The 26,899-nt window shown below is 48.6% G+C and overlaps 1 protein-coding gene across 2 annotated transcripts in view; it reads right to left on the bottom strand.

The window, feature by feature from the left end:
• The window catches only part of CACNA2D2 (calcium voltage-gated channel auxiliary subunit alpha2delta 2), a 208,562-nt gene that overhangs the window by 132,988 nt on the left and 48,675 nt on the right, over positions 1 to 26,899 (bottom strand). The window contains exon 1 of one of the 2 annotated variants that reach the window (XM_069028439.1): positions 18,863 to 19,333. The exons of the other annotated variant lie outside the window; for it this stretch is intronic. Coding sequence (XP_068884540.1) covers positions 18,863 to 18,871 — 9 coding nt within the window. The 5' untranslated portion in view covers positions 18,872 to 19,333. Of the gene's footprint in view, positions 1 to 18,862; positions 19,334 to 26,899 lie in introns of those variants that run through there. 2 annotated transcript variants of the gene reach the window in all.

The following is a 26,899-nucleotide window of genomic DNA, read 5'->3' as shown; positions in this document are numbered from 1 at the left end:
AGGAAAATACAGCATTTTTAAAAGGTGCCTCAACTACTTTCCTTCAGGATATATCAAAGAGTTAACCAGTTTGGATTAAGTTATGTCTACACAAAACACACCTACTTCAGGCCAACAGCATTAAAACTGCACCTCAAACACCCCAGGTGCATCCTAGGAGGGATGCTGTCACAGATAAAGATGTACTATTTTGCTAGATTTCCGGTTAGATATCATGAAGAAATTTTTTACTCAGAATGTGGTGAGGCCCTGGCATAGGCTGCCCCATCCCTAGAAATGTTCAAGACTGGGTGGGATGGGGCCCTGAGCAACCTGATCTAGTGGAACCATGGCAGGGGGTTGGAATGAGATGGTATTTAAGGTCCTTCCAACCCAAATCATTCTGTGATTTCTGTCAGAATCAGTCCCTCCACACAATGGATCATGCTGGATCAGAGAACAGAATGAAGATTGTTAGGGAAAGATAAAGCAAGAAACATCTCTGCTCCTCAGATCCCTCCTGGACCCCTGCCTTTCGCTCAGCTGCTGGACAGTTTAAAACTCTGTTTTCTTTTATTCTGCTGCTTTTTTTCCCAAGGCTACATGTTTAGGAAATTACAAAAGCTCATAGAGACCCAAAATGGGATCTCACCAGACTCCCTTTCCCTGGCAGTGAGGAGGATGAGAACGGGGCCACCACTGCCCTGAGAGAAGTGGAAAGCACTTCACCAGGCTCTTCTGCAGTGCCTGGGGCAGGGCTGCTGCAGGTGGGCAAAGACTGCTCCCTGTCCCCTGCGAGCGCACCCAAAGCACACACAGTTCCCTTCTTTGCTCTGCACTGAGTGATGCAAGACTCCCAGATCCTCAAAAACCTGACTTTAAATAAATAACCAGACCTCTTTCCCAAAACAGCTTTATCTTCCGTGCCAGAAAAGCTGTTGCTTTTTGTAGGAAGGGCTGTGGAAAAAGGCTGTGCTGTGCAGCCTCTAACACTAAAGCTCCCGGACATATTTTGCAGGCTTCTTTTATTGACACAAGAAAGAGTAACAATTACCCCACGTTGCCTTTTATTTTTATTGATGGCTACCACTGGCCAAATTCAGCTCTCAGCTGCAGTGATGCAAATTTAGGATACCTCCACTGACATGGAATTAAACTAAATCTCTTATTAGAGCTAAAGCAATTGAAATCTAGGCCAGCATAAGTCAGCACTGTCAACAGTTACCCCCACAGTTCTCTGCAGAGTAATGATCTATTTTAAAGAAATTGAACTTTTAGAAACAGCAACTTTTGCAATTCTCTTGCTTTACCTTCTGATATAGGTGTTGGGACTTTCTAGGCACTTCAGAGATTCACATTTACAAGCTTTTCTCCCTAATCTCAAGCACTGGAAGCATTTCTGTAAAGGCACAGGCTCACTGGAAGCAAGGCTGAAACAGACCCACCTGTCCAATCCATCCCCTCTGCCTCATTCGGGACCCACCTAAGAGCTGTTTACAAACTCTGCTCTAATCCACTGGTGATGGAGACCCCAGGCTTCCCTGGCTGATGTCCTTCAGTGTTTTTGTAGAATCAAGCATGGTTTGGGTTGGAAGGGTTAAAGAACATCTTGTTCCTAGCCCCTGCCATGAGCAGGGATACCTTCCACTATCCCAGGTTGCTCCAAGTCCTGGCCAATCTGGCCCCGAGTACTTCCAGGGATGGGGCATCCACAGTTTCTCTGGGCAACCTGTGCCAGGGCCTCACCACCCCATAATAAAGAATTTCTTTCTAATATCTAATGTAACTCTGCCCTCTGGCAGTGTGAAGCCATTCCCCAGTGTCCTCTGAGTTCATGCCCTTGTCAAAAGTCCTTCCCCAGCTCTCTTGGAGCCAGCGCCTTTAGTTACTGAAAGGGCATCCTGCTGGAAAGCCATCACTGATGTTTATAATATAAAGTCCTCTCTGTTGTGGAATAGACTCATAAAGCTTTACCTTATCCCCAGAGGATATGGAGAACAGATTTCCAGACAGCTTTCTTCCACACATTTCCAGACTCATCCTTTTTCCTGCTAGTGCTTTCTGCTCCCTAAGCCAGTGGAGTTCAAGAACTCTAACAAGAATACACCATGTACATGGAGATTTTAATAAAGAGGTGACCCTCTGCAAAGTCATATCAGCTGAGATTTTCAGCTTAGTCCCATATCAAAAGCCTCACCAGCAAGAGTTTAACAGCAGCATTAAACCCTACAGCTGGCAAACTCAGCCCAGGCTTGTTTCCAGCACAGTCTTGGAGAAGTACAGGGGCAGGACTGATATGTACCCACAGAGATCCCATGGGATGTGTCTTGTGAAGGCAACCTCTACAGGTATGACATCCAAATGGAAAGACTCCACTAAAAAATTCAGAAACCTCTGCAGCATCACAGAGAATAGGGCTGGAAGAGATCTCATCAACTCACGTAGTCTCAGCCTGTTCCCATACCCCCAGCAAAAGGTGGCATTGTGGATGTGTCATTTCTAACATAATTACCACAGTTACCTCATTCCTAACCTGTTCCTCTGACCTGTTCTTAAAGAAATCCAGCAATGGAGATTCCTGTGTTTCACCAGACAAAATGCTCTGGTACTTCACGATCCTATTTGTAAACTTTTTCTGATGCCTAAGTTGAAAATCCCTTGCTGCCATTAAAAACCATGTTTTTGGTGGAAAGATCTCAAATTAACAAAGAACAGGCAACTTCAACCTCGTGCTGCTGTGCCCTGTTATTATTCTGAAGATTTGTCCTACTTTAGCTTTTACTCTTGTGGGCCAAAAAATTCATATTCATTTATTCTTTCCCTTGGGTATGCTTTTCATACCCAAGAGTCTTGGGTTCAAGTTACAATTAATGTGACAATTAGACAATGTCCGTGGTAGAGCATTCACCAGGATGCTATTCCAAACAGTCCGCAAAATATCCAGGCATCAATCAAAGCTGGGGACCTTCAATCAGGTGTCCAACCCCAAAACCTTGGGGGAAACAAGAGTACAGACCAGGAGTGAGGTGGAGAGAGAAACAGTACAAAAAGAGGGGCTTCAACAGCATCCATCTCTGCTGTGTCCCACCCCTTCCTACTCCTCCACATTCCTCATCTTCACTACCTCCAAAAGATGTGATTCTGCCAATGAAAACCTGCAGCTGTCAGTCAGATGTGCCTGCTAAACCCAGCCTGCTGCTGCAGCCCCCCCCACTCTGGGCTGTTTCTGCAGGGTTTGCCAGCATCCAGCTCCCAGTGCCATGCAGGTGCCGCCGTGACACCCCAGCCCTGAGAGCCTGCTGAGGAGCCCTTCAAATTAAAGAGAAAATACAGTGGGGACCTCCTAGCAGAGCAGCAAACCTCCCTTCCCCTGAGCCTCCTCCTCTATCAGCTGCTCTTTTAGCTGGGGCTGTGACACACAAGAAAGAAAGAGGGCTACCCAACATCCTCATGGGAAGGACAGACATGGACTTGTCCTCGTAACCATCCCATGGATCCATGTTTCCTGGACCCCACAAAGTTTCCAGGACTCGCTGAGCTGCCTCCCTGCTGGCACCATCCCTGTTTAACATCGCCGAGCGTTCTTCCTCCCAAACCAGCCACCACTTGATTGAGCAGCAATTTTGGGTGCTAACAATGGCAAATTCTCCTCCATCAACCCTGAGCGGTGCAGCAGGGACTCACAGGCTCTCGTGTCCTCTCTCTGGTCAGAGGAAGCCAGAACAAGTCAGCTCCAGCCCCTGGGAGGGTGATCTTCAACATGAGAGAAGGACCAAGGGCAAGGCACACAGATATAGCTGATCCATACAGCTGGTGTGACTCACCGGTGCTCTGTTACAGGTTCAGACAGGGAGCACAGGGCATGCTGTTTCTTTCCCATACAGAGCCAGATATACCAGCTTCTGAAAAATCTTGTGTGTAGGGTTTGACTTTCTGCTCTCCGCATGGCCAAGGAGGAGGCAGCAGGATGCTCTGCAATCCTGGCATCACTCCTGCTGCCCATGTACATTGCTAAGATCACAGGAGAGCTGTCCCATGGTGGGAAAAAATTCAGTCCCCAAGGCCCCATTACCCCCCAGGAGTAACAGGGTGCAGGGAAGCACCCACAGTGTGAAAGCCAGAGCTGGGCCAGGGGAGCCAGAAGTACTCACTCAGGTCTCCTCAATCACCATCACACACATCTGTGCACACACTTGCACCCTACTTGCCTTGTCCTCTCCTTCTTCACTTCTTTCCCAATATTTGAGGGCTCTAGTCCCTGCTGTCCCAGCCCTTTTGCCCTGCACACAAGCACACACAAACCCAGGGCTGAGCTCCAGACCCACCTGGGTGCACAGGCACCCACAAAGCTCGGCTCTGTCACAGAGCACTGTTTAGGCTCCACACCTGCTCTCCCTATGACAGCCACAGTCTTAATTAAGCTTTAGGCACAGGGAGTAATTGGCATAATTGTCTGGCACTTAGGGCTGAGAGAGGGGACTTGGTCTGTATTTCCCCCTTGCCTGCGTGATCATTGGCAAATCACCTTCCTGTGCACTGCACTGACCTCCCACTTTGAAAGAATTTATTGTTAATTTTTGCAAAGTGTTGTGGAAGCCTTAGAGGAAAGGTAGCACAGGAATGGAGAGTATTAATATTCCACCAAGAGCTCTAGGGACCGACCAGTACATTAAAGCTTCTACAAGCAGAAACAAAACTCTTGCACAGCTCAAGCCAGACCCCCAAAGCACTGGCAGATTTTTTTCTGTACCTTCCATCAGCATCAGGAAACACATATTTGGCCTGTCATCACACATCCAGAGCAATAGCCCTGCCAAATCTAAGAAAACACAACAGAGGGAACATAGGACCGGGGGTGGATTCAGATCTACTCGGTGTAGGAAGAAGTTGCATCAGGCACAGTGTACGGTAAACCATTCGTCTCCTGCTGTTCCAGCATAAAGTTAATCAGGGACAGAAATTAATCCCTCTTGACAGCATGTTGCCAATTTCTGATTTCATCCCCATTTCCTCATACCTTATCATCAAGGGAATGGGAAACTTGTAGCATGGACAAGCCTGTCACATGCCTCTTTCTTTGGTAAAGGCTCACACGCACCAGCCACGAGCTCCTGTACACTCCGAGCAGCACGTCCATGCTGTGCACGCACGCAGCTCCCCTCACATCCATGCAGATTCACCCACCATTGCACAGGTAGTGAAAAGTCATGCATATGCTTAAGGCAAAATATGTGCCCAACCATCAGCTTTACTCCAAGACAGCGAGAGGGAGGAGGGAAAACAAAAATAAGACGAAAGAAATCCTCTCCCCGGAGGGATAGTGCCAGAAGAGCAAAGTGGCATTTACAAATCATAAGCACTTCCCTTCCCCACTCGGTGCTCCTTTGCCCAGAATGTTAATTAGCATTACTCGAAACAGCAGCGGCAAAAGCTGAAACCCAAGTAGCCTCAATTGCTTGAAAAGAAACCTAGTTGGGAATTTTTTCAGATAAGACATTTAAACTCAAATGGTGAGATATGTGATGGTGATGCATAAGGTGCTTTTTAATGCCACCTTTTAAGTTCCCTCCTAAAACTAGGGAGTGAGTTCTAAAAAGAAAACTGTAATTTCCCAAGGGCTGTGGGATTTTGTCTCATGTTCCAAATGTCAGGGCTTTATTCTACAGCTTATTTTTTCAAGCCCAGTGGCTCATGGATGGAGCCCCACAGCGTGGCAGCAGCACCCTGCTCACTCCCACAGTCCTGAAGCGTGTCACTTCACTCCAGGCTGGGCAACCCCAAGACTGCTTTGCAATGCAGTTTAGTTGATCACATAATAGAAAAGTGGGTTTGCAATTATATTAATAATAGTGCTGACTTGGGTTTGTGTCATAAATAAAACTTAAATGATTATACAGACCACATATATCTCTGTGTTTGGATGATCAATACATATCTGAAAGCATCACTACATTTTAGCTACAAAAAGTGCAGCAGGAAACAGGCTTCAAAATGTGCTTCTCCTTTTAGTGCCATTTCCTTTCCTACTGTATGTGTCTCCTCATCCAACTTATCAAAATTACCACCACCATCAGAAAACCCCCTGCCCTAAGCGAGCGATGCTGTGTTTCTGGCACACCTGGTGCCACAACTCACACTGCCAGAAGGAAGCTGCACTCCATCTCCTAAAAACCACAGACAACAGGGTTGCTGGAATGAATTCCTGCTGAAATTAGAAGCTCAACATCATCCCATGGGCTGAATGTGGTTCTCAGCACCAAGCCCACATCCAGCTCCACACCTGAGCGAAGCCCCGGACTCAGCAGTGATGGTCTGATGCTGAGCACCTGCACTGGCAGGCAGTGAACATGCCACCATCTCAAAGGGGTCCCAATACAACCCTGGATCAGCAGCAAAACAAGAAAGCCCCGGTGTTTTCTCCTCTGAGAGCAGAGTGTAGGAGCATCCTCCACCATGTGCTGCAGGAGCCTTCAGCCCCATTACCTCAGAACTGAAGTGCTGTTGTGAAAGTACCAGAGGACCTGGGGAGGGACACAGAGTCTCAGCCACAAACCCATCAGGAGAGCAAACATGTTGCAGCCACTTGCTGAGCTCACGGGAGAATTGCTCCCCTGCCTCCCTGCGACAGAGCCAGGCTGCCGATCACAGACCCGGCATCAGCAGCCCCTGCATCCCAGCCTCCTGCTCAGGCTGTGGGCATGTCCAAGGCAAAACAGGCATTTTGCACATCTCCTGCGAGTGTGGGGTTCTGCCCTCCTTCCACTTTATTTTCCCAGGTCCTCTGTCATTTCTCAAGTAAGCCCCATGCAGAACCACTTACTCAATAGGGCATAATTGACTCTCGTTGCAAAGAATTAAGTGCTCTCAATAGAAATGTCCATTTTTAATGCGTTTTTTTATTCTTACTAATGAATTAAGCCAAGATAACACCAAATAGATCCCAGATGAGACCGATTGTCAAGCGGATGAGGATTTTATCAATAGATCTTTTTTAAAGGCAACTCAGAAAAATAAAAAAAAAAAAAAAAATACAAGCAACCAGAAATGCCTCTTCCTCCTTGAAAAAGCATAGAGTAATCTCTCCAGGAGATTCCTTTCCCAGTTATATTGGTTATTACTGCCTCAGCATGGTTTCTAGTTATGTGTGCATTTGAAGAAAGAGGAAAAAATGCCTGAGTTCACTAACCTCCTGTATCTGAGCCTTAGAATGCTTTGGTCAACATTCTGCATGAAATGACCCATAAAGTGATTAACAGTTTATTAACTTGAAGGGCAAGCCACAACACCACCACAGAAAGGCAACACACTGTTTCTAGATAAGCTGGGGAGTTTGTTCATGGACACTAATGTTCTCACTTGTGGGGTTTTCCCCTCCCTTCCTTTTTTAAATAAAGGCTTGTTTCCATTTTCTGTTACCCAGCTCACTTCCCCACAAGCCCACTACCCTTCCAATTCATGGACTAGTATCCAAACCTGCCACAGACACTGCTTCCTGAAGATCACTCCTCCAAATTGCAGAAAACACATACTGTCTATCTCGGCTTGCTCCAAAAATCTCTCACATGCAGCCTGGAAATGTCAAGCGCTGTGCCTCCCATCATCTGTTTGCTACATCTCAAATGCTTGTTCAGATCTTCCTGTGCCCTGCTACTCAGGGTCCCTGTTCTTGTCTCTTCACCTTGCTTAAAGTGCAGGAAGAGGTCCACCCCCCCCTCACCCCTGTTCCAAGCAGCTCAGGGCTCCCAGAAGGAGAAGACCACAGTTCCTACAGGAGTGATTAACCTGGTTATGCAGGACCTGTGATCTGCATCTCCAGCTGCAGTTCCCTCTACGAGACAGGGACCCGATTTACAGAGCTGGTTTGCAGCCTGTGTGACTGTCTGACCAAGCTCATCTCACTTTCTGGAGAAGGGAAGAAGAGCAAGGAATGAGGATCACCCCTGAAGCATCTCATATGCCAAAGTTTTGCAGTGTGTAGGTAGGAAAAGGACAGGACAAAGCACGGCAGAAGAAACAATGCCTGGAAAGCCAGGCTGATCTGCTCAGGAATTCAGCACAGCCTGCATGGCCAGGGTGGACAGATGCTGGGGTTGAGCTGAGGAGTTTCACATAGCAGATGGCCAAGGAGCTGTGATTTGCAGGTAATCTAATAATCAAGTAGTCGTATCAATGAGGATATGAGCCACAGGTTCACGAGGGGTTGGCACACTTTCCCCCTTTCTGTAGAAGTCATTGGACAGTATAAAGCAAGGACATTAACTGTTTAGCTCTCAGCCACAGCCAGCAGCAGCTTCCTTCCAGAAAAATCCCTGTAGGGCATAACCAGGAGCCAAAGCTGCGATGACACCATCACCCCAGAATCCACAATTGGGCCATGACAACCAAGGGGCTGCCACCTCCTCTCTTTCCCCCTTACCACAGCCCTGGTACCAACAGAAGCAACTCTGCAGCAAGTCTGCTCAAGTCACTGATCCAAATAAACTAACCCTCTCCAAATTTCCAGCTGGGAATATCAAACTCTGAGCACGTTATGCCAGCTTGAACCCCTCAGAATGCCAGGAGTGACTTCTTCACCCTGTGCCACTGCATCAGATACAGGATACCTGTGGCAGCAAGAGAGGAAGAAGCAGAAAAATCCCAGGACAAAGACCTTGAGTGAGAATAAAAGCCATGTTTCTAGAAGCAATGAAATGCCAGTACTCAATCTCTACAGTCCCCAACAAAAAACCCTGTTCAGATTTTTTTTTTTCATTAACTGTCACAAAATGATGCAATGCATATAGTGTAATTATGCTTAAGTGCTTTCCATGTTAAATGTCATTTCAGTTATCACTTTTTAAATGCAATTTTTATTGAGTGCACAATAATAATTTAGCAAGTAAACAGGCAAGTTACAAGAAAAGAGTGGAAGTGCAGGGGGAGGTGGGAAAGCCTCAAGTGTGACAATGAAATGCACTGGGGTACATGGAGCTGTTACTGCTGAAAGCTCGAAAAGAATTATAAAAAAGCCATAAATTACAAGGTTGCAAAATGCAATAAATTACAGCCTCTACAAAAGGCAGATAATGGAAATGAGAAAGGAGAGAGGGAAGGGGGAGGAATCTACATAATTTGTCACCACTGACCCCAGACATCTGCGTAGCCTGCAAAGAGCGCTGGAAATATTTGGGTGTTTCAGTCTCCTCACAAACAACAGTGCTCAGAGGCCAGTTGGGAGTGGGTCAGCTTTAGGGGTGCTTTCCCTCCATCAACACAAACACAGGAGTTCTCCCTCAAATGGGCAGTCTTCCCTTCATCAGACGTACCTTGGGGAAACCAGGGAGCTCCAAGCTGAAGACCAACAGCCCCATGCTTTGTAGAAGCTAAAACCCATCAGTCTGCCAAGCCAAGAGGAATGGGATGCAATCAAGTGCTGGCACAGTCAGAAGGGAGAGATGTGAATGTGCTTAATCCCACCATTAATCACAGAATGGCTCAGGTTAGAAGGGACCTTAAAGACCATCTCATTCCACCCCCCTGGCACGGGCAGGGACACCTCCCACTAGACCAGGGATGCTCCAAGCCCAGCCAGACTGGCCTTGAACACTTCCAGGAATGGGACAACCACAGCCTCTCTGGGCAACCTGTGGCAGTGCCTTAAACAAAATACTTTCAAGGGTACAACCCTTACTCCTTTCCCTTTGCAGAGCAAGGTGCTGGGGGCCTTGGCGGACACCAAGTTGACCATGAGGCAGCAACGTGCCTGTGCGGCAAAGACAGCCAGTGGTACCCAGGTGTGCCTTAGAAGTGCCAGCAGGTCAAGGGAGGTGGTCCTTCCCCTTCACTCAGCACTGGTGAGGCCATTCTGGTGTGCTGGGCCACTTCTGGGATCCCAGTGCAAGGGAGATATGGAACTACTGGAGAGTGTCCAGAAAAGAACCATTAAGATGGTTAAAGGACTGAAGCATCTCACAGATAAGGGAAGGCTGAGAGAGCTGGTACTGCTTAGTCTGGAGAAGAGAAGGCAGAGTGGGATCTTATCAGTGTCTAGAAATACCTGAAGGGAAGGGGTAAAGAAGGCAGAGCCAGGCTCCTCTCAGTACTGCCCAGTGGCAGGGAAAGAAGCAGCAGACACAAACTGAAACATAAGAGGGTCCATCAAACCATAAGGAAACAACTGATTGTTTTTCCCCCCACCCACCCTGTGAGGGAGACCAAGTACTGGTAAAGGTTGTCCAGAGAGACTGTGGGATCTCCCTCCCTGGAGATACTCAAGCACAGCCCTGAGGAACCCACTCTGGGGTCTTTAATACAAGAGGGTGAAAATTTTACTGCCATTCAGGCTACATGGAGATGCTGAACCAAAGATGGCAGCAAAGACAGACAACCTTCTACAGAGCAAGAGGAGCTGGCAGCCAGGAGACAGCCCCTGCTATGGGAAAACACATTCCCAGCAGAAACACTCTTCAGCAGCGAAGCCAAAGCCCTTTGGAGGAAGACAAAACCCACATTCCAGGCACGAAGGGCAAGAGCAGGCGAGAGGCTGCCAGGTGTGGGAAGGCTCAGCTCCCTATCCATTTCACAGCCGGCTGGGTCCCCGGGAATCGGTGCCCTTGGGGTTTCAGGATTTTCAAAACAAAGCCACCAACAGAAAGGAAAAACCCACTAGAGTAAAACCAACAAACAAAACAGAGGCAGCCAAGTTCTGAGAGTGGAGATGAGCAGGATCTTAATCTCTGGAAAATTAAATCAGAAGAAAATGGAACAGGCACAGATTTTGGCTGACAGAGAGCATCCTCCTTTCAGGAGCATGTGTGCCAGGTTTATTTGATTAAAACTCTTCAGGATGGAGAGAGAAGGGAGTGTTTTCATTACTGAAGTGGGAGTGAGGAGGAGGTGGCCTGTAGTTGCTTTAGGACCATTTTTAGTACTAATGGTAGCAAATAGTCCCAGTGGATGGGAGTAAATGATTGTACAGGTGATTATTTCATTCCCTGGGGATGGAACTTTTTTTTGCAGGAACAGGATGCAGGCTTTCTGGTGTCCATTGGAGCTCTGGGCTTACACTGCAAGCTCTGAAACAGGCTGGCAGTTGTTTTTACTGTCTCCAGACCTTAGGGAAGAGAAAACCAGCTTTGATTGACTGGGAGCCTAAAATGAGGTTTTATTACTGCAGTGGCAAGTCCTGGACATTCCTCAGCCAGCACCAAAGGCATAGGAGAGGCTGGACACTGCCAATGGCACCTCGAGGACCTTCTTGAAATGAGCTTGGCAGGGCTCAGCTTAACTCCCAATCTGTCCACTCTTTTCCCTCTGTCTAATCCAAGTCCCACCCACTGAACACCACCAGGAGAAAGCCTGGGGAGCATCCTGACCATCAGCCAGGAGAAGACACCAGCTTCTCAGCTGGCATGGGCAGAGAGGCAGAGAGAAGGGGAAGCCTGTGCTCATGCCTCCAACTATAGGGAGAGAGGCTGAAGAAACTCAAGCAGCAGAACAAGCTGGGAAAGGTAGGTCAGGCCACAGCAAGCCAGTGGAACATGGGCAGGCTGGCACACATGGCAGAGCCAGCAGCACACACTGCAGCCCCAGTGCCCTGCCAACACTGCAAACCAGGCAGAAAGGCTCCTCAAAGATAGGGCTGAGAGCTCCATGGTCTGCTCCTTCTCTGCACTGCTCCCTGAGCAGCCCAGCCTCATGTGCTGATGCGCTCCAGCACAAGTTGCTAATCAGGGCACAGCACGAGCAGGGACTGGCAGGCGCTGGGCTCCAGCACTTTTTACCCAGCAGGAGCTGAGTGCTAACACTTCCCCTGAATTACTGAAAAAAAAAGCCAGCATCTCTGTTTCAGATGAACTGGGGAGAAAAGGCTTCAAAAGTGCCCCCCTCCCCCCCCAAAAAAAAAAAAAAAAAAAGGAAGCAGAAGGTTAAAGGGAATGCAGTTTCCAAGTGAAGAAGCAAACCCCAGAGTCTGAATGGTCCTGCCACTCTCTCCTCCGTGCTCCCCTCTGGCCCCAACTTGCACCACAGCATTATAACAACTACCTGCCTGCACCAGCTCCTCTGCCCACAGGCCCCCACAGTTCAGGCCCATCCCAGGAGCCCTCTGTCACCCACATCCCTCCTCCCATCATGCTGTGGTGCTTTGCTCCTCTTGCCCAGCTCTCCCTTGGCCCTGCTTTTAGAGGAGACCGGCTAGCAAGGACAGTGCTTTTAGAGCCCCCAAGCTTGTTATTCAGCTCTGTGATGCCAAGTGGAACGGAGTCACTGAACTTTACTAGAGACACCCAGAGGTGTTGCCAGCCCTGGCAGCTCACACCAGCCTCTCCTGCAGACAGTCCCTCTGTTCACACCGCTAACCACTAGCTCAGGATGCTCCTCTGCTCACAAGTCACTGTCCCCCATGCACAGGGAAGAGGCAGAAGTAACCCACCCACCAGTGACTGCTTGAGGTAAGCAGAAACCAAAATACAAGTCAGTATCCTTCCAGCAAGATCACTGTCCAAACCCACAGCAGTCCCTTTTAGCCCCCACATCTCCATGCTGTCCTTGCCTTCAACCTCATGTGCCAAAGAACACAAAATATTCTGCAATTCTCCTCATGGCAATCGATTCCAATGCTGCTGAAGATGCACTGGTTTCTCCCATGTCTAATGGGTTAGGATAAAGCAAAGCCTGTCCTTACACTCCCTTTTCTCCTGCCCTGCTCTCTGCCACTGCAGCACAAAGTTCCCTCTGCTTATGGCCAGAAGACTATAACCCTGTTGAAAAAGTCTGCTCTGTAACCCCTCGGCCTCCAATTTATATGGACAGGAGCTACAAAAGCAATTTGCCATCTCATTTCAGGATTCTGCCAGCAGCTACAACATGGAAATGAGGGAGGCTGCTCTCTGTTGCAGCCTTTAAATACTTTGACTCACTTTGGCCAGGCTTACCCGCCTGACATTGCTGACAGCACCACATTGCCCTTACCTGAAGCTCCCTGACACCCACAAGGACAGGTTACTGAGGGTTTGGTACCTGGGATATGATTTTTACAAAGTTTCCAGATGCGTAATGAATGCTAAAAAAGAGCTTGGGCACAGAAAGCTGAAAAACCCATCACCTCCCCAATAACCCTAAATCTGGTCCCTACCTCATCATGCCTCTGACCATGACTCATTCCCACAGAGCTGTACCAGCTAGAAACTGTGGCCTTCTGAGTTCCCCTCAGAGCTGGTAAATTCCTCTCCTGTCTCTTTCCTTTCCTGCCCTTGTCCAACTCTCCCCGAAACATCAAGGAGACAGAATCATCGTACCAACTCTTGATTTTGGGAGACAGCGAGTGATGGCCCCAAAGCAATCAAAACAGAGGGCACAGTGCAGGAGAGCAGGGGAGCTGGAGTCAGGCTAAGTAAGGGGTGCCCCCTTCCAAACAGCCCCTCCTGGCACGGGCTGCCCCCCAGCAGTGTCTGTCCCCTCTTAGTGCTCTGGAACCAGGAGAGATAGATCAGGGCTGCTGAATGTCCCCATGAAAGTGAGCAGAAATCAATGATGTGCCATTTGAGTCCTTGAGATAATCCTATCTAATCAAACAGACCCAGAGAAAACAGCATCTTACCGGCCATAAAACACCAGAGGCTTATTCCCCTCATAAATACTGAGCTGACACCACCACTGCTATAGCCCCTTTGGCTCTTCCTTCCTCCTCTCCCATCCTTCCACTTGAACGCTCAGCTGCTGACAGCTCCTAATAACTTGGACTCCGATGTGGTCCCTGACTGCCTAATCAGGGTTACATTAATGAAGTGGTTATCTCATCCAGCCTGACCCCAAAACATCCTCTGCAGAGCAGTGCCCATGCCCAGCACACCAGGGAAACAGGTACTGTCAGCAGCAGCCCATGGCTGGTGGGGTCCAACTCTGCAGCAAGAAGTGAGCCCTAGGCAGCCTGAGGGAAATTCTGGCTCTGCTCAAGCCCACAGCAGAGCTCCTTTCACAGCAGAGATGCTGATGTCTCACCCTCATTTCAACCTTCAGGGCTGTAGCATTGCCCTCCCTACCCCTTCTCCCAGCCAACCTTCCTCTCCCAGAGCTATCAGGAATTACCCAGGCACACAACCGCAGCAAGGGAGTCTTCTCACACCCTCTAATTTAGGGTGAGGAGGAAGCACACCTGAGCCTTGTGAACATGATGAGCATCAGGAGGAGCTTTAGCTGGACCCTTCCTACAACAGAGTATTTGGCACTTTTCCTCCCATATCAGGGCTGTCCCAATTATTGCCTTAGAACTGTGGGCTAAGAAACTCCTAGCACGCCCTGAATGCTTGGCTGCACACCCAAAGGAGGCATGCACGTGTCACAGTGAAATTAAGTTCTGACAGGGGAGGAGGTCTGACACTTCCCTGTCTGCTGCCACCCAACAGAACTGAGGTCATGTGCCACCACCCGCAACACAGGTGATGCAAATCGTAGGGAGCTGCTGAGTTCCAGGACATTTCTGCAGACAAGCTCACTGAGGTGACATGTCCTAGAGCTGAAGGAAACACAGATGGTTCTCCCCAGGGACACAGCAGCTCAGGTGATGAGGGCCAGCTCAGGTGCTGCTTGAAACCCATCCTTCCTCTGCTTTGCCTAAGGAGGGGACTGTCCCCATCAAAACTCCTCTGAGATGCTATCCTGCCTGCAATAGCTCTCCTGTAGGGTTTAGTCTTGCTCCTTGGCTTCACCAGTTTTGGCTTCCAAATTCCCAGAAGCCTCCCAGTCTTTCCCATGACAAAAGCTCTCCACACTAAGGACAAATCCATCTGCAGAAAAGCAGGACACAGCATGCAGCTGGGAGATGTTTGGGGAACCTTTTCCCGCTTCCTGCGGGGTGATGGAGTTAACAACTGCTCCCCCAGCTCTGCCAGCCTCCCGGGCACCCCCTGTACATCAGGGAGATGCAACAGAGACCTTTCTCCCTCTCTTCCCTCCCCTCAAATAGGGCAAGGAGGGTGGGAATAGCAAAGCCAAGGGGAAAAACAAAACAACAAAGCACCGTATAATCTGTATATTTCACCATTTGGCAGAGGGGATATTTTAATCATTTAATAGTTTTAATCCTTTATCAGACGCTCATCTAAGAGGATTTTGCTGCACATACAAGATTTGGTACAAATTCATTTGCAGTAAATATACTCATTTAGCAAGTTTATTTCCTGACTGGGCACTGAGTGAGGTAAGTTGGCTGCTACTTTACAAAGGTGGCAAGACCTTGCTGGAATTCCTCTGAGCTCTATTTTTCCTCATTTTTGCAAGCCAGCATCTCAGCTACTGGAGAAAAATTACACTAGGCATCCTCACAGCTCGAGGTCCCTGCAGACAGGGGGGCACACCTTTGGACAGCACCAGCCCTGCACCCCAGCCATGAGGGCATCTTCTCCCAGAGATGTGGGGACACCCACCCTGCCCTACCAACTCCATACTACCGGAGACTTGCTGGCTGCTTCTACACCAGTAATGAAAGGAGAACACAGCACTGCCCCACCACCATCCACACCAGAGCAGGCAGTCATGGCCCAGGCCCCCCAGGGCATTTTGGCAAACACAGCCCAGGTGAGGTTAACTTCTTTTGGGGAGAAGAGGTCAGCCACAAGGACATGAACCATGCAATGCCACTTGCCTTCAGAGCCAGAGAATGGGCACAAGCTTTTATTGCTTATTAGTAAAGATAAAATTCTGATGAAAGCCCCTAGGTTTGAGGCAGCAGAGAAACACACACTGGCAGAGCAGGCTGCTGCTGCTATAAAGAGACAGTGCAACCTAGGGGAGATGAGTTTTGTTCACTCCTACTTCATTACTGGCCCAGCCATGTCCTCTTGTGCCCCGTGGCTGACTGTCAGTCAAGGGCAGCCCAGCTCACAGTACTGGGTGACTGCAACGTGTATGGTGAAGGGTTGCAAGGGATACCCGAGAGCACAGCTGCCTCCCCAAAGTCCCTCTTTATGCAGCTGAAATCTCCAATTCTCAAGATATTCTGGGGGAGAGGAAATAGGAATAAAAACTACAATGAATTTACACCTGAGGCTCTGTTAATTTAGAAGTGGCCATGAGATACCATCTATATTATAAGAGCGATGTGCTCTGTATGCATGCAAGGCAACTGCTGAGGCACAGCAAAGGTTTTTCCAACTGGAATACAATTCATAGGATATAACGATACTTCTTTAGATGGCTTAAAGCTACAACAGAGCCTGCTGCAGGGCTGATCACTTCTCATGTTTTTGTGCGCTTCTGTTTCTTTGTGTGTTTGCTTTCGGCTAAATACTCAGAAATACCCCGTAGGAACTGAAGCTGGATCCCCCAAATGCCAACTCCGTGATTAACCTCTGGGTTGTTCCACTGCCAGCTTCTCTCCTCTCATCTCACAACCTCTGATCTTCATCTAGAGAATGGAATGAAAAGTTTCCGCTTCCCCACAGCTGTCAGGGAATGCGTGAATCCCTCTTACCTATCTTTAAGGGCAGTACAAAGGCCCTATTTAAAAGGAAAGGGTGCACAATATTTCCCTGACACTTTATACCCTCTTAGGGCAAAACCCAAGAGCCACATTTTTGTGTTAACAGAGCAGGGAAGCGCACAAGCAGCATCAGTGTCAGCACAATGCTGCTTTTTCTGGGTTGTAACATCTTGGCCAGACAAGGGGGAAGAGCCAGAGGGTGAAGGGCTTGTCTTCTGCCTCTGTGGAGCAGCCAGCAAACCAAGTCATGCTGATGCATGGCTTTTGGATGGAAGTTTTGATTAAAACACGGGAGTGATCTTGGTTGGATTTACACCAGAAGCTTCCAGCCAGCAAGCTACCTTCCTTTCTCTGGGACACCACTGATGCAATCCCAGATGCACGGTCAGCTTTTTAGACAAATATCAAAGCAGCTTTTTGGCTCCCCAGTTTGTAATTCCCACTGTAAGCATGGTGGGGCAGAGAGCACACCTCCCTGGGCAAGCAGAGTGCACCACATCTGCGGAAAGCAGGCACAAATTCTACTGGAGCATAAATAAATCAGAAAAATACTGTGTCCAGTTCAGGCCATGGTTAATTCAAACAAGCCCACCAGTTTGACAGCTTGGTTTGAATGCTCTGGTGCTTGAAATGCAAAATACAACATAGCCCATTACCCCGCGTCTGCAGAGAATTATATCTTATTTTTTGTGGTTTATTCAACAAATCCAATAGACTGATCCTATCCTATTCCCTCTGCCTTTAAGACAATCAAAGAATCTATTTACTTTCCTCTTTCCACATGGATGGCAGCAGTGATAGGTGCTTTGGGAGAGACAGTGCCCACTAACATTTATTTATGGTCCAGCAGTGGCTGCAGCATGCAAGCACTGCTTGTGTGCACAGTGAGATACACTCCCTGCCCCACATCCTCACACAGTGCATAACACTTCCTAAACCTTCATTTCTTGGGACAGCAAGAGCCTAAGAAAAGACTTCCTCGTGTAAATTGCCCTGGGCACCTCTCTGGGTACCTTGTGCTGGCCCCTGCCAAAGCCCAGGCACCAACCCAGGCTGGCACAGTCCAAGTTTGGCAATTCCCCATTTTGTAGATGGTGAATCCTAAGGCATGAAAAGGTGAAGGGTCAGGCCTGACAAGCAAAACAGGTCTTTAGCCTCTGAAGTATGTTTTCTCTTAGCAGCACATGGCCAACCACATTTTGAGTCTCAAGATGTGCATCTGGCAGCATCCAGGAAGAAGCTGCCCCAGGAATTCAGTCAGAATCACAACCAAAGCAATGTTCTGCTCTTTCACAAACCCAAGCATTGAGCTGCTCAAAGGGCCAAACAACCTTGCGCTACTGGGATCACCTTAATCCATGACCAGATCCAGATCAAACTTCAGCAAACAGCTGTTGCTCTGTACAACAGACAGAGCAAGCCCCAGCCTGGGATGCAGCCTTGCTCGTATTTTTGCAGGTCCAGAAAAGCAAATCAAAAATCTGCAGTTTAGGGCTTTTAGCTCCCTGCATAGATATATCTAATGCATTCAGGTACCAGTGTGTATGTGCCACCTCCAGGGAATTTATTTTCCCCCTCTTTGCCAAGATAAACAGCATACCAAGCATGAAGGGGGGGAGGAGACAAGGCTGATTTAAGTGATTTCACTTTGCGATTTTCTGTGTTCTTTTTAAGTCGCTTATCCATTTCAGTGCTCAATATTCGGCTCTTTCCCTAATTAGAAAATCGCTAATCTGCTCTGAAAAATGTAAAAGTGAGCCTTGCTTACGTGCATTGCTTGGAATATGCAAGTGTGTTGGGTTTTGTGTTGCTTCCAAGCTCTTTTTAAAAGGCTTCTGGTGTCTCCAGCTGGCATCACTTGCTCCCGTTGATCCCTCCCCCAGTCCACATTCAACCCCTATGTGCAGAGCAGTGCTATGCATACCTAGTGCCTCCAAGAAATTATTCCTGCTCTATTCCCAGTAATCACATTAAAACTTTGGCACTCCTATAAAATAACACCTTTGACCCTTTCTTTGCCTGGGCAACACCTCTCAACCAGAACAGGACAACCTTTCCACATCACCTCCCAAACACAAGCAGCCCTGAAACTCTAGGAAGGGATAAGGGAGAGCTCTGAAGGTGGAAGCTCAAGAAAAGTAAATTTTCAAATAAGACCAGAGGATTACTTTAAGGCTCAAGAGCCACACTGAACTAGCCTGTTATATCCACAAGACTCTGCCAGGGAGCAGCAAGAACGAGGCTGCTCTACAGAGGGGAGCCATGGGTGACCACAGGGCAGCCCTCACCCACCCAGCACAGTCCCACCAAGTCTAAGCAGGGCTGGGTGGTGACAGGCCCAGTGGACAGCCCCAGGCAAGGTGAGGTGACAAGTCAAGAGCAAAGAGCTCAGGCAGGAGCAAGAGAGAATCAGAGACAGGTTACCTGCAACATAGGTCCAAAGTCCAGTCAGGAGACAGGATTAGAGGCCAGGCTACCTGCACTGTCACTCCAGGGTTCATCCTGGAGACAGGGTACCAGCACGGAACTGTAACACAGGCCTGGAGTACACCCATGGAGCCAGCAGCAGAGACAATGCTGGGGGCAGGTAGAGCTCCAACACAGCTCAAGAAGACACAGAGAGCCAAGTTCAAACGAAGCTCCTAAAGCTGAGGAGCTGGGCGTGGGTCCCAGGTGAGCTGGTTAAGTTAACAAGGCTCATTAACACATTGGGGCCCTCCTGGCTGGTCAACACCCACCACCTTCCCACACTGAGTGCTGCTGGGGAGATCCCAGCCTGGCTAAGAGCAGTGGAGGCAGGGACAGCTGGATAATCAGCCTAGTGTAGGATGGAGAGCAGACCAAGCAGTTCCCAGTTCAGCAGTGCTCCATGCATCAGGAATTCAACACCTGCTCTGAGGTATAAATCCAACTATCCTGAAGGTCAGCAGCTGGTGGCCTTAGACAGCAGTGTCTAGACTGGGTGATTCATAACTACCCTTTTGTGGAAGAAATCCCATTAAGCAGATACTAGCATAAGCCCAAAGGGTGAGGGGCTGGTCCTGAACTGCTGCTCACCCCAAGAAGGCAGTGCAGAGATCAGGCAACAGGTGAGTGCACCTGCAGAACATGCCTGCTCCCCAGGAACATGCCTGGTTCTCCTGGGCAGAGCTGCTTGCACCCTCAGAGCACATAACCCTTACACAAGTGCCAGCATTGCTCAGCCAGCAGTTGACATTGTACTAAGAAAAAACCCGCCCACACACTGCATAACCAGCAATCAGGGGAAAAAAGGAAATCAGGAGCAGCTGGCCTGCAGTGCTTCAAGCCTCACCTCTACAAAGACACCCACCACCTTAGAGGAACACCCCAGAAACCTCCTGGCTAGCTGTGTAGTATGAATAGCACCTCTTTAAGGACCACTCCATCTTTTCCCTAGACAAGAGAGATCTCTTGCCTAGGTATCTACACAGCACAGAAGTGATATTAAAAACAGACAGGCACCGTCCTGGCCAGGACAACCTATTCCTTGGTCTCTGCACCTCTCTCCCAGGTGTTATGGCTGTGGTCTGTGACACTTGGCTTCCCACACATTAAGGTGAGCAACTACTTGTGCTGCTCCAGCATCCTGCTGTGAGCTGCAGCTCTCACACTGCACATTTCAGGTTTTTTTAAATCAGCTTCTCAGTGCTCTTGTGCCTAAACCTTGCCCCATGCTGGAAGAGCCATCCTGGTGCCCTCATTCCTCCCTTCTCCATTTTCTTGCTGTTTTGGGAAGAGGTCTGTTCCTGGCTATGACATGCCCGTTGCTCCCTCTCTACAGGTGCCTGTGAGAGCCAGGCCGTGTGCCCAGCACACCCATCAGCTCGTGGCAGACACGTCCCTGTCCTACAGGAACACAGCCAAAGCAGGAGGAAGAAACTGTGCAGCCATAACCAGCAACAGTGCAGCTAAAGAACTTGGAGCCCTCACATTACGCTGTTTTCCAGGGGTGCTATTTGCTCACAAGCTTTTCCCAAGCAAGCACTTTGCTAGGAAGAGCACTACAACTTAAATGGTAATTAGTCACCCATCCTGCCTCTGCTCCCAAAGGATCTCCAGGAACATTTTGGGGAAAGACTGTGAAAATTAATCCAAGGCTGACATACAGGCAACATTGCATTGCAGTGGCATGGACAGTTTTCCACGAATCCTCTCCTGCCCAGATTGCTCACAGGAGAGGAAGGGTACACAGCTGCTATCATAAACCTTTCCAGCCAAACCGCCCCGCTTCATTATAGTTTGTCACCTGCTCAGGGAAATCACTTGTCACAAAAATTTTCTTTTCCACTTAATGACTTCAAACTCAATTTGAGGATTGGCTCAGCAGACTGCAGCTGAGGTACCTTTTAAATGGAGTGTGCACCTTCCCTGGGTGTGAGCCGAGGGCTGGAGGGATGACAGTGGCATCTTCCACTCAGGATGCAGAGCTGTCATAAGCTTGGGGTAATTAAAGGCCTGACTCAGCAAAGCACAACAACCTACTGATTGTAAGCCCACACTTATTGTTTAATAAGGAGAAATCTGTTAAACTGGGGCTGATGAGACCCTGACCTAAATGAGGGCTGGATCAGGAACTGGGGATCATGACAAGTGATCTGCAGAGCAAGCGAGAGGAAGAGGCAGAGGCCTCTCTGCATGGCCAGACTCAAGAGCATTTATACATTGAAGTGTGGGATCACTTTCAGGATCAGCCCTGAAATGCAGAATTTACTCAGCAGTGAGCAAAGGGAGCTGATTGCCACAGGCTGGTACTCTAAACTGCTCAGCACCCCCTCACTGATGAAACACACGCACAGTTTGTGTTGCCACCACATACTGAGGTTGGTACAAGACAGCATCAGTGGGCAGGGCAGGCCAACGCTCCTAGTCACTGCAACTACATAAATAATGCAAATACTGCACTCAAGAAAAGTCACAAAAAAAAAAAAAAAAAAAAAAAAAAAAAAAAAAAAAGGTTGTGCCATGAGGGGAGCCAGGAAAATAGAGACTCTCATAAGTTAAGTGTCTTTCCTACAGTCACCAAGCGAGTTTCAGAGCCAAAACTAAAAGTTGGTGTACCCAGTGCCCTTCTCTCCACCCCAAACTGTCTTTTCAGCATTTTATGCTATAGTGACAAAGTTTCCCTACCACAGATCTAGTCTAAAATTATTCCTGCTTACTGGAATTGCAAAAAAGGATTAGCAACAACTATCTTGGTTGACCTAGAATGATCTGTTAAAATTCTGCACGTGAGTGCTGTTAAATGCAAGCATAAGGTAACTGAACGCTGTGTCCCACATTCTCAGTGAAATTAATAGGCCCTGTGTTATGATGGAGCAGACACAAAATCATTGCTACGACTGAAGCAAGGCCATGATTTATTTATCTAGTTTGCACTGTTCCTAAGTAGCTGCACACAGTATATTAGGTAAACTTAAACATATATCTTGTTACTTTAGCAGCCCAACGACAGCAATCACACCTCTTCTAAAAGCAGAATAAATTGAACAGGAAACCAATGAATCCGCTTAAGAATCTCCTCACCAAGGCACTTCCTTCCTTGCTGCTGGGACAGCCACCCAATCCCACCCCTACAGGTCCTTGTCAGGATGGATGGAGCACAGGAGTGCTCCTGAAATCCACGCTCACAGCTCCAGGTAGCAGGCTGGGGTCAGCCCCCTGCTCCATTTGGCTCAGCATCCAGCAGACTGAGTGTGTTCTCAGGAGAGAGCAGTTCAAATTAGCACATTAGCAGAACTGCCAAGAATTGAAAGCCCAATGCAAGCAACATTTGAGATTTGCTCCAGTGGCTGCTGGAGTAAACCCTGCTCAAGGCACAGATAACAACATGCTCTCTCAGTGACACGGACCCTCCCTACAGCCAGCAGTCCTGCCCCACGGCAGCACCAACCCAAACACAGAGGCAGTGCTATGCAAAAGCATCAGCCCAGCTCCTAAAAGGAGACCCATCCTGCAAACAAGCTGCCTTAATGGAGAATGCACCAAATCCTGTTCCAGGGTTAGCTGGAGCTCAGCAAACCCATCCCTTTGCATGCACAGAGCATCCCACAGCACTGCCTCACCTCTCTTACGCAGCCTCAGAGAGGGTTCTCACCCATTTATCCTCATCTCCATCCCTGCCCAGAAACCCAGTGAAGATTTAAGAAGAAAGAGAACTTTAAAACATTTCATCATCAAGAGTTAAAAATACTTTCTTCAGCCAACTACAAGGCGAGCAGAGGGGACAGTGTTTACTGCAATGTATGGCTGCAAATTGAGATTCCTGTTTTAGAGGAAGATCTGGTGCTCTTGTGGTTTCAACATGTTCTTTAAAGCCCTGTAACAGAGACTTATTTCAACTCCTCTCTCCGCAAGGAGCCTTTAACTTACTAGCAACCTCATACATTAGTTACACAAGCAACCAGTTCCTGTCTAATTGGTTTATAAGACAGCAGGTTTTCCTTTTTAATGGCTGATTAATTGCCACACTGCCCAATGCAAGGCTGTGATTCACTTGTCTCTGTAGAGATTTAGCAGGGAAGCCTGAGGCTTGCATGTAAAGGAAGGGATTGACACCTAAAAAAATAAGTTGTGATCCAGCCAGAACTAAACTGGCTGGCAGCCTCTCCCAGTAACCTTCCCAACACCTCCATCCTGTAAAAGTCAAGGGAAATAAAAATACTCCCATTTTTAAGGCAAAATTCGATGTTCATCAGGGAGATAGAGCTCATTTCGTTTTTAATTTTTCATTTACCTCCAGGTTAAATTCAGGCAGGGAGCCTGATGTTGAAATGGATTGAAACAACTGTTTTAACACAATCCAGCTTCCTTTCCAAAGCTCTTCCATCTCCCCATCCACTGCCAAGAAAGGGACCAAAGTGGACAAGAATAGGGAGATTAAACAGAAACAAAAGTCGGAGTCAGCACCAGGCTGGGCTAATGCAGGCACGGCTTTGTCATCGGCATTTTGCTGTTTGTTGTCTGCAATCCTTTTAAGGTGGCTGCAGCTTGCAGCCAGCATAATCCTGATTTTGTAAGGGTTTGGGGTTTTTTCCTCCCCCTTCCTTTTTTCACATTGCCAGCAATTGATTTTATTTAACATTTTCATTCCTCTGCCTGCTGTAAATAACCACTTGGCAGTTGAATTTCTCAAGTAGAACAGGCAGCGGCTGCTTACTCTCTTCCTGGCAGCTGGGGGGGAATCTGGCAAGCACTAAAGCAAGAAGCTGTTTCAAGTAGCTTTGAAATGTGCAAGAGATTACACGGGTAGCACTTGGAGTGGAAGAAGTCACAATATCGAAAGGCTGAGAACTTATTTTTGAAAAGCCTGGTGAACTTGGTGGCTGAGAGACTAAATCCACCAGTGAGGGATGAGTGTTTCACTCCCAGTTCATGGCTCTGCACAGCCACCGATGGATGCCAGCAGAGAAGGCGACTGGGCTGCTGCAGCTTGTGGTTGCCACTACACAAGGTACAACCCAAGGAGACAACCACCCAACTTGCCACCTCCTTGTGCTCTGCAAACAGCACTTGCTCACTGCCACGCTCTGCTGTGCACATCAGCAGGCTGAGATACTGCATCAGTGCTTGCCACACCGGCCCTGCCTTCCTCCCTAGGGCCCAGCTCTCGGTGTGTTGGTGCTGCATTCCCAAAATGTTCAGCAGGACAAGATTCCTCTGACCTTCAAGATACCTGTGCCATGTCCTCTCCCACTGGCTGGGCAGAACACGGCCACCCTGCCAGGACAGCTCACGACCTGAGAGGGAAAGAACCCCTCATTACTACCCAGTTTATTAGCCACAAATTTCTATTCTGGTTTATAATCCCAAGAAATCCCTGATCTCACTAGAGCTGGGCAAACTTAGGGCCAAAGCAAACTTCACTGTAAGTCAGCCTTCACAGCAGAGTAATAAAGGAGTCGCAGAATCAACGTCAACTGGCAGCAGATGAAATCCCTGGGTTCATCTTAGTCATGCTGGTATAGTATCCGTGTAACTCCCTTAGGCTTAAAGCATTTTACTTGTATTTTATGTGAAGAGGGAGAGAGGTTGTTGCCCCAAAATTGCCAAACTACCCCCAAACACAGGAGTTCCCAGTACACGGCTTTGTTGCTATCCAAGAGAGGTTGAGCCATGGAGATCAAGCACAGGAATGGCTATTTACCACCCTGAATGGCTGCACACATAGCAAAGCGAGCACAAAGTATTAATAATGATTAATTTGTAAGGGTTGCTTTTTAGCTTTTGTTCAGAAAAAGTCAGCATATTCTGAGCAGAGCTATTAACAATACCAACAAGCAGAGCTCATACCACAGGCTACGTGGCCTAATTCCACCCTGCTTTTCTGATGCTGCAAAAAAAGCTGCAGTAAAAGATACCGTCAGTGGCAGGATCCTACCACACACCGGCCCCCACCCGACATCCCAGTCCTGAAAAGCTCCTCAGCAAGAGCTGCTCGCTCCTCCCCAGCTCCCTGCCCCTCAACCCATGCTGCGAACTACAGTGAATGTCTTTGAAAATGCCCCCGCTGACCTCGTAGAGGCAGAGCGGAGCGGGGATGACAAAATGGGAGCTGGCAGCTCTGCAGAGCGCAGCTCAACAGTGGCTTCACCTTTCCCTTCCCCTCTCCAACCCAGCACGAGTGGGAGGGCTCGGGAGCAGGACGGCGCAGCCGAGCGAGTGCCAGCGGCAGGCGCAGGAGGGCAGGAGCGGCAGGCAGCAGACAGAGGTGGGCAGCAGCTGCATTGGGAACGCGGTGACGCAGCTGGGCTCCGTGCTCCGAAAAAGCACTCGCGAAGGGCACGGGCACACAGCGATGCGAGCAGAGGCTGTTCAGAAGTCCCTCGAGAGGCAGAGTCGGTCTAATCCACAGCTACACAGCAGGATAAAACACTTGCTCCCCCTCAAAAATACATCGGGGACACCAAGGGGTGCAGAAGGAGCTCATGCACCGCGCTGGCCGGGCGCTGCCGCAGGGCAGGAGCGCTGCCGTCACCTCCCTGCTGCCACCCACACCTGCGAGCAGCAGGGCGAGCATGGCAAAGGCAACGCGATCCCACAATCCAGAGCACACTGCGCTACAGGGGAAGACAGGCAGGGCTAATCCACATCTCACAACTTGCAACACTAAGTACATTAGTACATTAGAGGCTGTTTTTCTATTTGTTTATTTTTTATCTATTTATTTTAGTAACTTTGCTTCACCTCTTCTTTTTCCCCAGCAGACAAACAGCGGAGTAGAGCAAGCATGGATAATTCTCATCCCATTTTATTTTATTTCTCTGTGGCGTTTCTCTGTTTGCTTTTGAGAGGAGGGGTTGTTGAAGCATGTGTATAGCTTTGCAATTACAAATTAGCTTTTTAAATGAAGTGTGCTGCAAGAGGCCTGATATGCCGTGTGTGAGTGTGCTACTCAGCCTCTGATGAGAAACAAAAGTGGAAAAAAATCCACCCTACAAGTAACTGCCGTGGTGCTCCTCACAGAGCCTGGTCTGAGCGAGGAGCTCTGCGCAAGTGCAGGGCAAGGAGTGGTCACAGCCACGGGCTCCTCCTGGGAGTTTGGTTCCCAGAGACAGCAGGAAGATTTTTTTCGCAGAGTAAATGGAAGCACTTGACAGCAGGAACCAGGTCAAAGCACAGCTCTGCTCAGGCTTCAGGGAGGCTGTGAGCAGAGGGGAGGAGACAAGGAAAGGGCATCCTCCTCTCCCATCGAGGGGGTTCAGCTTTCCCTGGACCTCCAGATCCAGAGCCTGCCATGCCAACAGCACTCTCTGTGCAGGGGACCTCTGGAAGAGCTGAATTTTACATGCACCAGAGTACAAAGTTTGGATACTGTAGCAACCTGACATGTCCCATCTTTCTTCCCTGAAAATCCTCAATGGCCGTGGCAGCAAAGCCAGGTCCCACACGCGCGTCCCAAGGGTTTTGGCATTGTAGGTCATCACCACACTAAGAACTTGTAGGTCTGCTTTGGATCTGACACCATTGAGGCAGTTGCTGATGGGAAACACACCTCCAAGAGCAGTTCTGGAAAGGCAATATGCTTTCAGTCCAACATGCTTTCAGCCTGCCCACAGATTTAGGGAACCAGTAATTGCCTGTGGAAGACTGGAACCACCTCTTTCCCAATGTCTGTTATTAGCAAGTTGAGTGAGCACCTTGTTGTTGACAAACATTCAACTGCAGATGTGCCTTAGCCATGTCCCAACCTTTCTTTTTCCATCGCCTGTAATTGTTGCAGCAGCTGATCAAACGAGCATACGCAGAGTGAGCACTCAGCAAATGTTATCAGATATTCAGCACAAAAGGAAAAGTTGACAAATGATCAAATGCAGTTCCATCTCCAGTCTGCTGCTCACAGACAACTGACAAACAGAACACCAGTGGTGAGTCTCTCTCTGAATTCAAAGGCAGGAAGAGAGCAGCCATTCAGCAAAACAGCTGCAATAAAAAAATAAATAC

The sequence above is a fragment of the Aphelocoma coerulescens genome, chromosome 12 (assembly GCF_041296385.1).
Source record: "Aphelocoma coerulescens isolate FSJ_1873_10779 chromosome 12, UR_Acoe_1.0, whole genome shotgun sequence".
NCBI classification, from domain to species: Eukaryota; Metazoa; Chordata; class Aves; order Passeriformes; family Corvidae; genus Aphelocoma; species Aphelocoma coerulescens.
The sequence above is the reverse complement of the archived record's forward strand: the minus strand, read 5'-3'. Positions and strand labels throughout refer to the sequence as shown.